Raw genomic sequence first — 15,911 nt, 5'->3', positions numbered from 1 at the left:
GGAGAAGGCAATGGCACCCCACTCCAGTACTCTTGCCTGGAAAATCCCATGGACGGAGGAGCCCAGTAGGCTGCAGTCTGTGGGGTCGCTAAGAGTCGGACACGACTGAGCGGCTTCACTTTCCCTTTTCACTTTCATGCATCGCAGAAGGAAATGGCAACCCACTCCAGTGTTCTTGCCTGGAGAATCCCAGGGACGGGGGGAGCCTGGTGGGGTGCCATCTATGGGGATGCACAGAGTCGGACACGACTGAAGTGGCTTAGCAGCAGCAGCAGTTCAACAAATAAAACTGAAACTGTTCCCCTGAATTTTCTACATACTCTTTCTCTCTCTTTTTAAAAATAGCATTAACATTGTACTTGTATCCTAGGCTATCAACATTTAAATTTCCTAGTAATTCCTGTTTTCTTCTCTAAGGCATTTGACTATCCATAGTATTACTAAATCTGAATTGCACAAACTGTAAATATTGTGAAACAGTGAAAGAGGTTTCAAAGTATTCTGATGAAAATATACAGAAGTCTGGTCAGTTTCCACACAGTTTTGGCTACTTAAATAACATTTCTAATTAGGTTACAAGTAAAGAGAATTTCATTATATTACAGTTTTGTTTAAAATGGCCTATACTGACTGGTACTATCAAGAAAGAAAAACTATGTTATTACTGCTTTCTATAAGCTACTCTAAGCAAGTATTCTATCTACCTCATTTAGAGAAACTATGAGGTTTTTATTTTTATTATAATTATCCAAATTGATTAGAATTATGAACACATGTATTCCTCTGAAATAATTCCTTAACCAGTGAATGACTGAAAACTTCCAGACTGAAAATGATAACCCTTGGGCAAATAAAGACCTTTTTTCCTGGGAAATGACTTCTTAAATCCTACCCAGGAAAAGAAGAAGAAGAAAAAAAAAAACAGAGTATGTCTCACACAAGTCATAATTTAAGTGATTAACATGCCATTTTATTTTAAATAAATGATACTAGGGGGGCAAATTATCATAACCATGAGATCAATGACAACACAGGCTCTTGAATATATTAATATTCCAACACATTAATTAGCATTCTTTTAACTTTTTAACCTGTAACTATTTTTTTTCATTTTTTTCTATTTAAAAATATTTTTCTACAATTTTTAAAGTTATTTTCCTAACCTATAACTTTTTCCATGTGCTGGAAATCTTTTCCCCCAATTGCTTCATACCTTCTCACACATAGTAAAAAAGCCATTCTGGAACAAGACATATCATCATCATTCAACATACATAATGAAGAAGCTACATGTGGAGCTTTTAGATTTTACATTGCTTAATAAATCCAAGTTACATTTTGTTGTTAGAATCGAAATGAGTTCATCCACTATATAAAGAAAATGAAAAACTAAAGATCCTAGGTCTCAAATTGAATAAACTTTAAGAAAAAAAAACAGTTTTCTAGACAATTATTTCATGATTCACAATCAGGAGTGAGAAATTACAGAACTATGGAATTAGACCAGAAATCTTACTATAAAATGTTTCTGAATGTCTATTATAAATAATATAGACTTTAAGGGCTCATTTAGAGGCACATTTTATTCTGAAATGTATTAGTCAGTGTTGCTTTTACTAAGTGTACCACCCATGGGACTTTAAAACCTTTTGTTAGGTTCTTTGTCACAGGAATGACATCTGCATTTGCTGGTCTGTAACTGGCATTTTGGAGAACAGGCAGAACAGTGAAGCATGGTTCCCTGTTGGTTCATCCAAGGTCGAGGAGAAGAACCATATTTGCAATTCTCTGACATAATTTATATTTATGATTCTAACTGCTCAACCTTATCCTAGTCAAATTTAAACTTTGAATTTCTTATAACAGTTATCTATTGATGTACTTTGATATTTCAGAATGAAAAAATTTAAATCAACTGCAAAATGAATAATCAAGTACTAGATTTTTTTATCACAATGTTTGTGTCAGCATAAATTTAAAACAGTTAAAATGTTTAATTCTTAAAATTTTATTGAAACTTTCTATTTATAAAGCCCCTTTGGGCTCAACCAGACATTTGAGTAACACAAAAGCTTTGTCTTCAATGATCTGACAAAACAAGTACAGAAAAACGATACTACAGAACATGATGGAGGCGCCATAAAGAAAGTGTAGGAAACACCATGGATCTTAAAGAAAGGGAGATCACCATCTGTTTGGGGTCAGAGAAATCAACTTGAACCAAGTCATGGAAAAATGGGAAGTGAGCAAGGAACATGTGTAGGAAACAATGAAGACACAGCTTGGCTTGAGCCCAGAGCACAGGAAGGAAATAAGACTCCAAAGTTAGCAGCCTCACCGCCTGCAAAGGGCTTGGAAGTCAGAGTGAGGACATACAATAACACCACACTGTGTGTGCGAATGACTGCATGAGTGCTCAGCAGTGTCTGACTCTTTGCGACCCCATGGACTGCAGCACACCAGGCCTCCCTGTCCATCACCAATTCCCGGAGTCCACCCAAACTCATGTCCATTGAGTCAGTGATGTCACCCAACCATCTCATCCTCTGTCGTCCCCTTCTCCTCCTGCCTTCAATCTTTCCCAGCATCAGGGTCTTTTCAAATGAGTCAGCTTTTCACATCAGGTGGCCAAAGTACTAGAATTTTAGCTTCAAATCAGTTCTTCCATTAAACACTCAGGACTGATCTCCTTTAGGATGGACTGGTTGGATCTCCTTGCAGTCCAAGGGACTCTCAAGAGTCTTCTCCAACACCACAGTTCAAAAGCGTCAATTCTTTGGTGTTCAGCTTTCTTTATAGTCCAACTCTCACATCCATACACGACTACTGGAAAAACCATGGCTTTGACTAGATGGACCTTTGTTGGCAAATTAATGTCTCTGGCTTTTTAATATGCTGTCTAGGTTGGTCATAGCTTTTCTTCCAAGGAGCAAGTGTCTTTTAATTTCATGGCTGCAGTCACCATCTGCAGTGATTTTAGAGCCCAAAAAAATAAAGTTAGCCACTGTTTCCCCATCTATTTGCCATGAAGTGATGGGCCTGATGCCATGATCTTAGTTTTCTGAATGTTGAGCTTTAAGCCAACTTTTTCACTCTCCTCTTTCACTTTCATCAAGAGGCTCTTTAGTTCTTCTTCACTTTCTGACATAAGGGTGGTGTCATCTGCATATCTGAGGTCATTGGTATTTCTTCCGGCAATCTTGATTCCAGCTTGTGCTTCATCCAGCCCGACATTTCACAAGATGTACTCTACATATAAGTTAAATAAGCAGTGTGACAATATACAACCTTTACATACTGCTTTTCCTATTTGGAACCAGTCTGTTGTTCCATGTCCAGTTCTAACTGTTGCTTCCTGACCTGCATACAGATTTCTCAAGCGGCAGGTCAGGTGGTCTGGTATTCCTATCTCTTGAAGAATTTTCCACAGTTTGTTGTGATTCACAGAAAGGCTTTGGCATAGTCAATAAAGCAGAAATAGATATTTTTATGGAACTCTCTTGCTTTTTCGATGATCCAACGAATGCTGGCAATTTGATCTCTGGTTCCTCCATCTTTTCTAAATCCAGCTTGAACATCTGGAAGTTCACGGTTCACATATTGCTGAAGCCTGGCTTGGAGAATTTTGAGCATTACTTTACCAGCGTGTGAGATGAGTGCAATTGTGCAGTAGTTTGAGCATCCTTTGGCATTGCCTTTCTTTGTGACTGGAATGAAAACTGACCTTTTCCAGTCCTGTGGCCACTGCTGAGTTTTCCAAATTTGCTGGCATATTGAGTGTAGCACTTGCACAGCATCATCTTTCAGGATTTGAGATAGCTCAACTGGAATTCCATCACCTCCACTAGCTTTGTTCATAGTGATGCTTCCTAAGGCCCACTTGACTTCACATTCCAGGATGTCTGGCTCTAGGTGAGTGATCACACCATTGTGATTATCTCGGTAATACCTACGTACCCTAACAAAAATAGGAAGTCAAGGGGAAACACTGAGCTTTTTGTATGGTTTAGTTCAAGGGAAGGAGGTGCAAATGAGATCCTGGTTGGGACTTGTTACATTTGAGAAACCAGTTGCAAACATTTGATACACAATTAGAACATCACTAGAGTACTGAAGAAGGCTTCATCCTAAGGAGTTCTGAGCCCTCCCTACAGACAGGATAGCTTAAGCAGTTGTGAGTAAACAACACAATGAAAACACAGATGGAGACAGAATCTCAGAGAGTGAATGGGGGTAAAAAACACAAGTAACTACTGGTCTCAGGTAAGACAAGAAGCAAAATGTCATAAGAGCTAGAAGGTCTGATGAAAGTCTCCAAAGGGAGTAGCTATCTTTAGTGTCAAACACTAAAAAGGACCCAAGAAAGGTTAAGTATAGAGAAAAATAGAAGTCCACTGGAATGTGACACTGAGGAGTTCTATGGTTTTTAAGAAGTCAAGAGGTAAGGATTTGGAAAGGGGAGATGGCAACAGAGAGGGGTCACTGATCTGAGAAGTCTTTTAAAAGATACCAGAGTGGATTTCTCTATCTTATCTCCAAGGCAAAGAAACACAATCAAACTCTAATGAAAATCCGTAGGGTAAACCCACTGGAGAGGAAGGGGGGGAAATCCCTTATTCATACTATTTGATGATTTCCATGATGTAAGTACAACCACCATGACTGATTTCAAGCTGCCAACTGTTGGCAAAATTCCTGAAAATTTAGCAATAACTCTGGACCACCACTGCAAATTGGCTGGTCTACGGTCTACTCTGCAACTAGGCAATTCCGTGACAGCTTTCCTCTAAACCCAACTGATACTTAAACATTCTCTGGGACAAACCTTGCAGCAATTAACAGAAGTCTACCTATCTCTTGTTACATATTGCTTTCTCAACTGTACTGCAACTGAAAAGGATTAGATGTTGAAAACCAAATGGCTCTGAGGCATGCTTGTCTGGACTAGGAAGGAAACGAAAAGAATCATATGATCCCAAAAGCCTTTGGGGCTTCTAAGCATGGCTCAGTGGTAAAGAATCCATCTGCAAACCAGGATACCTGAGTTTGATCCCTGAGTCCGGAAGACCCCCTGGAGAAGGAAATGGCAACTCACTCCAGTATTCTTGCCTGGGAAATCCCATTGACAGAGGAACCTGGGGGGCTAAGTTAATAGGATTGCAAAGAGTCGGATATGATTTAGCAAGTGAAGAACAAAAAGCCTTCAAATGACCGTTTTATAATTGTTTCCTTTAGATGTCATTGCCCCATCTAAATCTGAAATGTCTTAAGAATAAGGAACTTGATTCAAAGACTTCAGTCTTCTCACAATCCACTTTGCTCTTGGGACAGTTGGACTGCTGATTAACCAATTAAAAAAAAAATTAAAGTGAGCTCTGTATCAATGAAGGACTAAATAACAAAGTATCAGTGAAGCAAAGGAAATAAGAACTAAACATCCTAGTAAGCCCAGTCCCAGTGAGAAGCAAGCAGAGATGTGGGAAATCTCCTTAGACTAAATCCAGATACCGAGAGAGTTCCAATCCACTCCCACTACTCACTGGTGGAGTAGCAGCTGCAGTCCCAGCTCCAGTTGCACCTGAAAAATGGGTATAGTAATACCTAGCACATAGGCTCAACCTTAAGGTTTAAATATAAATATATTAGGGAACACCCAGCATAAGCAGGTACTTGCTTAGTAGAGTTCACAAGGTCACACCAGTTTATATACTGGATACTGCTCAAGTGTATCAATCACCAAGAGCATCAAAGAGGCCCACCTCTAACAAGAGCCTGACTGGTCAACTGCTAAGGATAGTTCATAGTCTATCTACAGGGACCTCCCGCTCTCACCCAAAACCGCAGATTCCTTTCCTGGTTGTGCCCTGGACTCGCAAGCCTCCCAACAACATGGAGGCCAGAAAGACCCCATAAAAGTAGTCTCAGAGCCAAAAATGTTGTGACGAACTAGATGGTGACAAGCTAACAGGTTCCTACTTGTGATCACAAGACATTAGGCATCTTACCTCAACAAGTAAGTTCATCAACAAACCAAAACAACGGACTTGTGAAGTGAAGAGGGACTTAGGTAAACAAAAGTCAAGGGAAGAACCTAGTTTCTAGCATTTCACAACTCTTCCCTTCTGTCATCTTTCCATGGGACTTTATATTATCTTCTGTCATTTAGGTTATGTTTCATAACGCAAATTTCTCCCAGCAACCATCTGAAGTAGAACTGAGGTCAAAATATTAAACACATTTGGGGATTAGCATATAAGTCTATTTACTTTCCAATCTGAATGACTGGCCTTGAGAAAGAAAACAATAATGTTCATAGCAATGTAATTTTTCCACTAATTAACTGCTCTTCATCTACTGTCAAGTGCATGAAACTACAGACAGAAAACAATAAAATAAACAATATATTTGTATATCAAAAAGTTTCTCATTAGAACCCTCCTAACTGTTGATGGGAATGTAAACTGGTGCAGTCACTATGGAAAACTGCATGGAGGTTCCTTAAAAAGAACATAGAGTTTCCATATGATCCAGCAATCCCACTCCTGGGGATATATTTAGAAAAGATGAAAACTCTAATTTCAAAAGATACATACACCCCAATATTCACAGTAGCACTATTTATAAGTCCTGGAAGACAGGAAAGTAAATGTCCATCAACAGATGAATGAATAAAGAAAATGTGGTGTATATATACACACAATACACACAAGGGAACACTGACCTTAAAAAAAGAATGAAAAATCGTCATTTGCAGCAACATGAATGGACCTAGAGATTACCATACTAACGGAACAAAATCAGAGAAAGACAGGTATCACAGGATATCCCTCACATGTGGAATAAAAAAAAAAAAATGGTAAAAATGAACTTATTTACAAAACAGAAACAGACTCAAATATAGAATACAAATTGATGAATACCAAAAAGGAAAGGCGGGAGGGATAAATTAGGAGCTTAAGGTTAACGGATACACACTACTACAAATAAAACAGATAAGCAAGAACCTACTGTGTAGCACAGGGAACTATATTCAATACCTTGTAATAACCTATAATGGTAAAGAATCTGAAAAGAATATATATATTTTTTTTCTTCTGCACTGAATCACTTTAATGTACACCTGAACACAATATAGAAAATCACTTGTACTTCAATAAATAAAATTTGTTTAAAAAGCTTCCCACCAGACATCTTTCTCCCACTTTCATAAAGGTTTTTACATATGTGTCTTCTGAAGAGCAGACACATTTCTCCAGTAACGCCAGAACACTTGGAAGCAAAGGAAGATCTCAGAGAGATTATTGAGTGAACTTGCTATCCATATCTTGTTAACTTTCTTTCTGTAAACTATCGGGTAAATTACCCATTTCCTGAAAACTAAAGCCTTAGACTCACTCCCCCAGTCCCTTTCCCCGACTCTGCGTTCCGCCTCCCCCCGACAGCCCCTTCCGACCCGCGGCTTCTGCGGTGAACCTGGACTCTTGGTCCACCACCGCCCCGAGGAAGCGCCGCCCCTTCCTCAGGCTCCGGAGACACCGGCCGGACTGCACTTTCGCCCTCTCTCCCGGCTGCACCGAGCGCAGCGCTTAACTGAGGTAGGAAGCCGCGCTCGGAAGCGGACAGAGTGACTCGGCCGTTTCCCGTGACTCGAGTCAAGTGCAGCGACGCCGCTCAGCGCCCGTGGGTCCAGCTGGGCCAGGGCTGGGGTCCGCAGCCGTCTCTGCCGCAAAACTGACCTCAGCAGGGCTGGGTGCCCAGCCACCCCCGCGGCTGCCCGGCGGAGCCGCTCACACGACCCCGCGGGGCCCCTTGGCGTGGGGGTCAAGCGCTCCTGGCGCAGCCGGGGTCACATTCAGACTCGAAGAGCGCCCGCTGAGGGCAGAGCGGGGCCAGAGGCTTCTCCTCCCCGCGCCGCGCGGATTCGCGCCGGGGCGGGACAACCGAACGACCGGGCAGGTTAGAGTCCTTAGCACTGCCCGCGCGCCCGAGCCAGACGCAGCTCCCGCTGCACTGACCTCTCACTCGGGTCCGCCGAGTCCACCTCCTCCTCCTCTGCCGCCATGGCTGCCGCGCGACTGTCAGACGGTACCTCCTAGCCGGCTGACAGGCCGACTGGGATGCTTGGGGCCGCGGCCGCCTTAAGGCCGCCGCCCGCGCATGCGTCGCCCGCCCACTCGCAGGACAGGACGGCGCGGCAGCGCGCGTGCGCCTGCCGGGCCATGCCGCCCCACCCACCAGCCACGCCGGCGTCATCTTGTCTGACGCGCTCTGCTGTGAGTGGTAGGCGGGACCGTCCACCTGCCGGAAACCGGTGAGACTCGTCCGGCAGGGTTAGGTGGTAACCAGCTTCAGTAATGACTGTATTAATGCATCATCCGCTGATATTGAGTGTCAGGTGCTGGGCACTGGACTAGTACCTGGCATTACCTTGGGGACTGAGGCGCGACTTGCCCAGAAAGAGCCCGGCTAGCATTCAGTAGATGTTGCATTCTCGAATGGAAATACTTGGATGGAGGAGCTGAGTGGCCTTCGGCCGGCCCTTCCCCGCAGGTGGGTGGCCAGAGGGAGAGGGCGACTGACCTTTTAATCAGGCGGTATTCACTGATAATGCGGGGCACTACTCCAGACCCTGGAGTTACAGGAGTGATCAATACCAGCAGCCCCCGTCCATCTCCGCCCTCTGTACACAAGGCAGGGGGTGAGAAGAGTCAGCGTTTAGATGCTTAAGAGTTCTTGAGGGGACATCACTAATGTAAATATCAAAATTTCTTGACCTGTTTTCAAGTCTTTTAGCCATCAGATACTGTCTGCTTTTGTATTGCTATCACTCCCTTCCATTCATTCTTTCCTATTTACCATTTGCCCACTCTGTGCCCACTCTATTCTTTGTTGTTGTTGTTCAGTCACTCAGTGGTGTCTCAGCCTTTGCAACCCCATGGACTGCAGCACTCCAGGCTTCCCTGTCCTTCCCTATCTCCCAGAGTTTGCTCAGACTCATGTCCATTGAGTCCATGATGCCATCCAACCACTCTCTTCTAGGCACTAAGAAACAATGGATTGAGATCAGGCTCCCGCTTTATGGAACCTACTCTTAATATATTGGGCTTCCCAGGTGTCCGTAGTGGTAAAGAACGCACCTGCCAATGCAGAAGACCCAGGAGACACAGGTTTGATCCCTGGGTCAGGAGGATCCCCTAGTGCAGGAGATGGCAACCCACTCCAGTATTGTTGCATGGAGAATCCCATGGACAGGGGAGCCTGGCAGGCTACAAAAGTCCATAGGGTCACAAAGAGTTGGACTTGACTGAAGCAACTTAGCATGTGTCACGCACACACTGTGATATATTACCCTTTATTTTAGATGCAGTTGCTCGCTCTCCTTCCCTAATTCCACTCTCTCTCTGTAGCCTCTTTCTCTCTCCTCTGAGTCGCCCAACCCAGAGAGTTTCTGGCACTCATCTGGTACTCAGATTCTCAGCCTTGTCTAGTTGTTGTGACTTTTTAACCGACATTATTGAATATTCTTCCAACTACACTGGAAGTTCCTTAAGGATAGTGATGGCGTCCTCTGTGATTGAGGGGGGGAAAGCAAGTTACTATCTTTTGGGGCATATCAATAACTGATAAGAATTTTTATTATATCTGATCCAATTCATAAATACATTAGGGAAGAGTAGAACATATAAAAGCCCTGTTCCAGGAATTCATGGCGTTGCTATAGACTTGCAGTGTGTTTGCAGAAACTGACCCTCTAACATCTCCATCTGTCAGACCATATCTATACTGAGGGCACCTCTTTCTATAAGGCCCAGACTGATTATTGAGGACTCTACTACGTGGACTACAGTCCCAGTCCTGTGGTACTGAGTTTAGTATCAAAACCTAAGAATATGAAAGCAACTCCTGCAGCACCTTCAGAAAGTTAAACTGGCGAGTATGCATCCTCAAGACTTTATGGACCTGGAGCCCGCTCTCATAGATGCCTATGGCTGCTGCACAGTAAAAAAAAAAAATTAAATAAGTCACCGTTGATCTGATACTGAAGTCTATTCAGCAGTGCATAGGGCTGTGGGATTTCGTGAACTTCCCCCACTCTGGGGGTAGCTCTGCCCAGGCTTTACCTTGCTCCTGCTGGTGGTGGAGCAGTCCGTGACCATGGCAACACGTCCAAGCTGGAATTAGCCATCTACCCGGCCTCTGGGTGCTGCCCACAGTGGAGGAACCCTGCTGCTCCATTTTTAATTCCACACCACCCTGGTGTTCCTGGACTGTGTCTTCTTGGGAGGCACAAAATCTGTTGATGCAATCTATAGTTGGACAGTCCTTCCTACACCAACCTCAGTCACTGCTTGGGCCAGAACTTCTCCATCACTGCCTCCCTGTACTTTGGTGGTGGTCTGAGAGCACACCCCACAGAGTTCCAGGCCAACCTGCTGCCCTGTTTCCAAATCCACTTCTTTCTGGTGACCTACTCACCAGTTACCTTGACTAAGCAGATATTATCTTGGGAGAGCCCTTCATGGATCATAGCCTTGTTGTGGCAAAGGAGCTTCCATAACTCAGTGAGGCTATGAGCCATGCTAAGCAGGGCCACCGAAGATGGACAAGTCACAGTGAAGAGTTCTGATGAAACATGGTCCACTGGAGGAGGGGATGGCAAACCATTCCAGTTTTCTTGCCACGAGAACCCCATGGACATTATGAAAAGGCAAAAAGATATGACACCAGAACATGAGCCCCATCCCCCCTCAAATCAGAAGGTTCCAATATGCTACTGGAGAAGAGCTATGGGCAATTGCTAATAGCTCCAGAAAGAATGGGGAGGCTGGGCCAAAGCGGAAATGATGCTCAGTTGTGGATATGTGTGGTGGTGAAAGTAAAGTCCGATGCTATAGGAACAATATTGCACAGGAACCTGGAATATTACATCCATGAATTGAGGTAAATTGGACGTGGTTAAGCAGGAGATGGCAAGAGTGAACATAAGCATTTTAGGAATCAGTGAACTAAAATGGACGGGAATAGGCAAATTTAATTCAGATGACCATCATGTCTAAGAAATGGAGTAGCCCTCACAGTCAACAAGAGTCCTAAATGCAATACTTAGGTGCAATCTCAAAAGCAACAGAATAACCTTGGTTTGCTTCCAAGGCAAATCATTCAGCATCACAATAATCCAAGTCTATGCCACTAATGCTGAAGAAGCTGAAGTTGACCAGTTCTATGATGACTTACAAGACCTTCTAGAACCAACACCAAAAAAAAAAAAAATGTCCTTTTCATCTTAGAAGATTAGAATGCAAAAGTAGGAAGTCAGGAGATATCTGCAGTAACAGGCAAGTTGGGCCTTAAAGAGTACAAAATAAAGCATGCAAAGGTTAACAGAGATTTGTGAAGAGAACATACTGGTCATAGCAAACACCCTCTTCCAACAACACTAGAGACAACTCTACACATGGACCTCACCAGTTGGTCAGTACCAAAATCAGATTGATTATATTCTTTGCTACCAAAGATGGAGAAGCTCTATATAGTCAGCAAAAACAAGACCTGGAGGTGACGGTACCTCAGATTGTGAGCTCCTTATTGCAAAACTCAGACATATATTGAAGAAAGTAGGGAAAACCACTCGGCCATTCAGGGATGACCTAAATCAAATCCCTTGTGATTATACAGTAAAAGAGATGGATAGATTTAAGGGATTAGATCTGGCTTCCCTGGTAGCTCAGGAGCTTCCCTGATAGCTGAGCTGGTAAAGAATCTGCCTGCAATGTAGGAGGCCCCGGTTCAATTCCTGGGTTGGGAAGATCCTCTAGAGAAGGGATAGGCTACCCACTCCAGTATCTTGGGCTTCCTTGGTGGTTCAGATGGTAAAGAATCTGTCTGCACTGCAGGAGACCTGAGTTCGATCCCTGAGTTGGGAAGATCCCCTGGAGAAGGGAATGGTTACCCACCCCAGTATTCTGGCCTGGAGAATTCCATGGACAGAGGAGCCAGGCAGGCTCCTGGGTGTCACAAAGAGTTGGACATGACTGAGCAACTTTCACTTTCATACTTTCAGATCTGGTAGATAGAGTACCTGAAGAACTATAAATAGAGGTTTGTAACATTGCACAGGAGGTGGTGACCAAAACCATCCCAAAAGGAAAAAAAAAGAAGAAGACAGCATAGTGGTTGTCTGAGGAGGCTGTACACATAGCTGAGAAAAGAAGAGAAGTGAAAGGCAAGGTAGAAAAGGAAAGATATACCCAACTGAATGCAGAGTTCCAAAAAATAGCAAGGAGGGATATGAAAGCTTTCTTAAGTGAACAATGCAAAGAAAAATAGAGGAAAACAATAGAATGGGAAAGACTAGAAATCTCTTCAAGAAAATTGAAGCTATTGAGGGAACATTTCATAAAAGGATGGACACAATAAAGGACAGAAATGGGAGGGACCTAACAGAAGCAGAAGAGATTAAGAAGAGGTCAGGAATACACAGAAGATCTGTACAAAAAAAGTCTTAATAACCTGGATTAACCACAATGGTGTGGTCACTCACCTAGAGCCTGACATCCTGGAGTGTGAAATCAAGTGAGCCTTAGGAAGCATTACTACAAACAAAGCTAGTAGAGTTGATAGAATTCCAGCTGAGCCATTTCAAATCCTAAAAGATGATGATGCTGTTAAAGTACTGTGCTCAGTACGTCAGCAAATTTATAAAACTCAGCAGTGGCTGCAGGATTGGGAAAAGATCAATTTTCATTCCAGTCTCTAAGAAGGGCAGTGCTAAAGAATGTCCAAACTGCTGCACAGTTGCACTCGTTTCGCATGCTAGCAAGGTTATGCTCAGTATCCTTCAAACTAGGCTTTAGCAGGACGTGAACTGAGCCGTCAAGCTAGGTTTAGAAAAGTCAGAGGAACCAGAGATGGAATTGCCAACGTTCGTTGGGTCATAGAGAAAGTAAAGGAATTCCAGGAAAACATTTGCTTCATTGACTACGCTAAAGCCTTTGACTGTGTGGATCACTACCAACAGATGGGAATATTAGACCACCTTACCTGTGTCCTGAGAAACCTGTATGCAGGTCAAGAAGCAACAGTTAGAACTGAACATGAAACAACTGACTGGTTCAAAATTGGGAAAGGAGTATGTCAAGGCTGTATATTGTCACCCTGCTTATTTAACTTATATGCAGAATACATTATACAAAAAGCCAGGCATCTCAAATGAATCACAAGCTGGAATCAAGATTGCCAGGAGAAATATCAACAACCCCAGATACGCAGATGATCCCACTCTAATGCAGAAAGCAAAGAGAAACTAAAAAGCCTCTTGATGAGAGTGAAAGAAGAAAGTGAAAAAAGCTGGCTTAAAACTCAACATTCAAAAAACTAAGCTCATGGCATCCGGTCCCATCACTTCATGGCAAAAAGATGGGGGAAAAGTGGAAGCAGTGACAGATTTTTATTTTCTTGGGTTCCAGAATCACTGTGGATGGTAACTGCAGCCATGAAATTAAAAGATGTTTGCTCCTTGGAAGGAAAGGCTATGACAAACCTAGACAGCATATTTAAAAGCAGAGACATCACACTGTCAACAAAAGTCCGTATAGTCAAAGCTATGGTTTTTCCAGTAGTCATGTACAGATGTGAGTGTTGGACCATAAAGAAGGCTAAGCCCTGAAAAATTGATACTTTTGAATTGTGGTGCTGGAGAAGACTTTCAGTCCCTTGGACTGCAAGGAGATCAGACCAGCTGATCCTAAAGCAGATCAATCTTGAATATTCATTGGAAGGACTGATGCTGAAGTTCCAATACTTTGGCTACTTGATGCGAAGAGCCATCTCACTGGAAAAGACCCTGATTCTGGGAAAGATTGAGGGCAGGAGGAGAAGTGGGCAACAGAGGATGAGATGGTTGGATAGCATCATCAACTCAATGTACATGAGTTTGAGCAAATTCTGGGAGATAGTGAAAGACAGAGAAGCCTGGTGAGTTGCAGTCCTTGGGGTCGCAAAGACAGATTTTTATTTTCTGACTTAGCGACTGAACAACAACAAAGAACATGCCTGCCAATGCAGGAGATATAAGAGACGTGTGTTTGATCCCTGAGTCAGGAAGATCCCCTGTTGGAGGGCATGGCAACCCACTCCAGTATTCTTGTCTGAAGGATCCCATGGACAGAGGAGCCTGGTGGGCTATGCAGTCCATAGGGTTGCAAAGAGTTAGTTGGACACGACTGAAGTGACTACACACACACAAACACACACATGTGCACATGAGAAAGGCCAGACCCACCCCCCCTCAGTTATATAAATGGAATCATACCATGTGTAACCTTTTGAGGTTGACTTTTTTTTCTCTCAGGATAACTCCCTGGACAATTCTTATGATAATTCGTAATTGTCACTGAATGAATATAATAGTTCACTCCTTTTTATAGCTGAGTAGTTTTCCATGGTTGGATGCACCACAGTTTGTTTAATCAGCCATGTGTTGAAAGACATCTGGGATTTTTTTTTTTAGTATTATTACACAAATAAAGCTGCCATAGACATTTGTGTGCAGATGTTTGTGGAAACCTAAGTTTTCATTTTTCTGGGATAAATGCCCAGGAGTGTAATTGCTGGCTACATGATAGTTGCATATTTCTTTTTTCTTTTTTAAGAAACTGCCAACTGTTTTCCAGATTAGATGTACCATTTTCTCCTCCCAACAGCAAAATGTAATTGATTTAATTTCTCCATATCCTCACCAATATTTGGTGTTGTATTTTTTTTGGTGTTAGCTATCCTGATAGACCAGTAATGATGTCCCATTGTGGTTTTTATTTGCATTTCCCTGATAACTAGTGATTTTGAGCATCTTTTCACATGCTTATTTATACACATATGTATATTCTTTCCGATGAAATGTCTATTCATTTGTATCTTTTGCCCATTTTAACTTTTGAGAATTTTTAATATTCTCTCGTTGTTAATCCTTTGTCAGATACGTGGTTTGCAAATATTTTCTCCTATATGCAGCTTGTCTTCTTATCCTTTTCACATGGGCTTTTGCAGAGAAAACATTTTTTTAATTTAATGAAATCCAACATATTGATTTGTTTTATGGCTTATCCTTTTGGTGTTGTTTAAGTATTATTTGCCTAACCTATGGTCTTTAAGATTTTCTCCTTTGTCTTTTTCTAAAAGTCATATGGTTTAGTCATGTTTCATTTAAGCCCATGATCCATTTTGAGTTAATATTTGTATAAAGTGAGAAGTTTGGGTGAACGGTTTTTGTGTTTGTTGCCTATGGATATCCAGTTGTCCCAGCACCACTTGTTGAAATCACCAATGGTTTTTTTTTTTTAACCAATGGTTTTTTAATGTATTACTTGGTAGTCTCTTTTTTTATTTTTTAAGTTGAAGTATAGTTACAATGTTGTGTTAGTTTCTGGTGAACAGAATATATATTCTTTTTCATATTCTTTTCCAAATCATTTATTACAGGATATTGAATATAGTTCCCTGTGCTCTACAGCTAGACCTTGTTGGTTATCTGTTTTATATATGGTAGTTTCTTTTTGTTGATCCCAGCTCCTAATTTGTCCCTTATGCACCCCTTCCCGTTAGTAACCATAAATTTGTTTTCTTTGTGAGTCTGTTTCTGATTTGTAAATAAGTTCATTTTAGATTCCACATATAAGTGAACTACTTGCTAATACTACCTACTTATACTAGATAGCCTGTCATGCTCTTTATAAAGGCTATCTGCTGTGTGAATGATGCTAGGTATTTTTCAGGGTTAAGAGATTTGTAGTGGTGCCCACAGAGATGTGGTGCTGAAACCCCACTTCACAGAGGGACTTACTACCCCAGCTGCCGTGAGAGTTTCAGTGGAACAGCTCCCAGCTTACCGTCCTTTCAGGGAGCGCATCAGCTAC

At 42.3% G+C, this 15,911-nt stretch overlaps 2 protein-coding genes across 28 annotated transcripts in view; one reads left to right on the top strand and one right to left on the bottom strand.

Moving 5' to 3' along the window:
• Positions 1 to 8,540, bottom strand: part of ABHD5 (abhydrolase domain containing 5, lysophosphatidic acid acyltransferase) — a 38,389-nt gene extending 29,849 nt beyond the window's left edge. For 2 of the 3 annotated variants that reach the window (XM_081527800.1, XM_081527803.1), the window contains exon 1: positions 8,016 to 8,164. In XM_081527800.1, the coding sequence (XP_081383926.1) occupies positions 8,016 to 8,062 (47 nt within the window). In that variant the 5' untranslated portion in view covers positions 8,063 to 8,164. Of the gene's footprint in view, positions 1 to 8,015 lie in introns of all 3 variants that reach the window. The other variant, XM_081527799.1, reaches the window with a different exon arrangement.
• ANO10 (anoctamin 10) overlaps positions 7,511 to 15,911 on the top strand; it is a 254,468-nt gene continuing 246,067 nt past the window's right edge. For 5 of the 25 annotated variants that reach the window (XM_081527795.1, XM_081527774.1, XM_081527760.1 and 2 more), the window contains exon 1: positions 8,184 to 8,311. Coding sequence is in view for 2 of the 25 variants with exons in the window: in XM_081527757.1 (XP_081383883.1) it covers positions 8,220 to 8,311 (92 nt within the window). In the remaining 23 variants the exon portion in view is untranslated. Of the gene's footprint in view, positions 7,596 to 7,835; positions 7,957 to 8,163; positions 8,551 to 15,911 lie in introns of those variants that run through there. The other 20 variants (XM_081527793.1, XM_081527777.1, XM_081527775.1 and 17 more) reach the window with 16 other exon arrangements.

This window comes from Giraffa tippelskirchi, chromosome 9, assembly GCF_054371585.1.
Source record: "Giraffa tippelskirchi isolate mGirTip1 chromosome 9, T2T-mGirTip1v1.2.pri, whole genome shotgun sequence".
NCBI classification, from domain to species: domain Eukaryota; kingdom Metazoa; phylum Chordata; class Mammalia; order Artiodactyla; family Giraffidae; genus Giraffa; species Giraffa tippelskirchi.
Note: the sequence above shows the minus strand (reverse complement) of the source record. Positions and strands in the feature narration are given on the sequence as shown.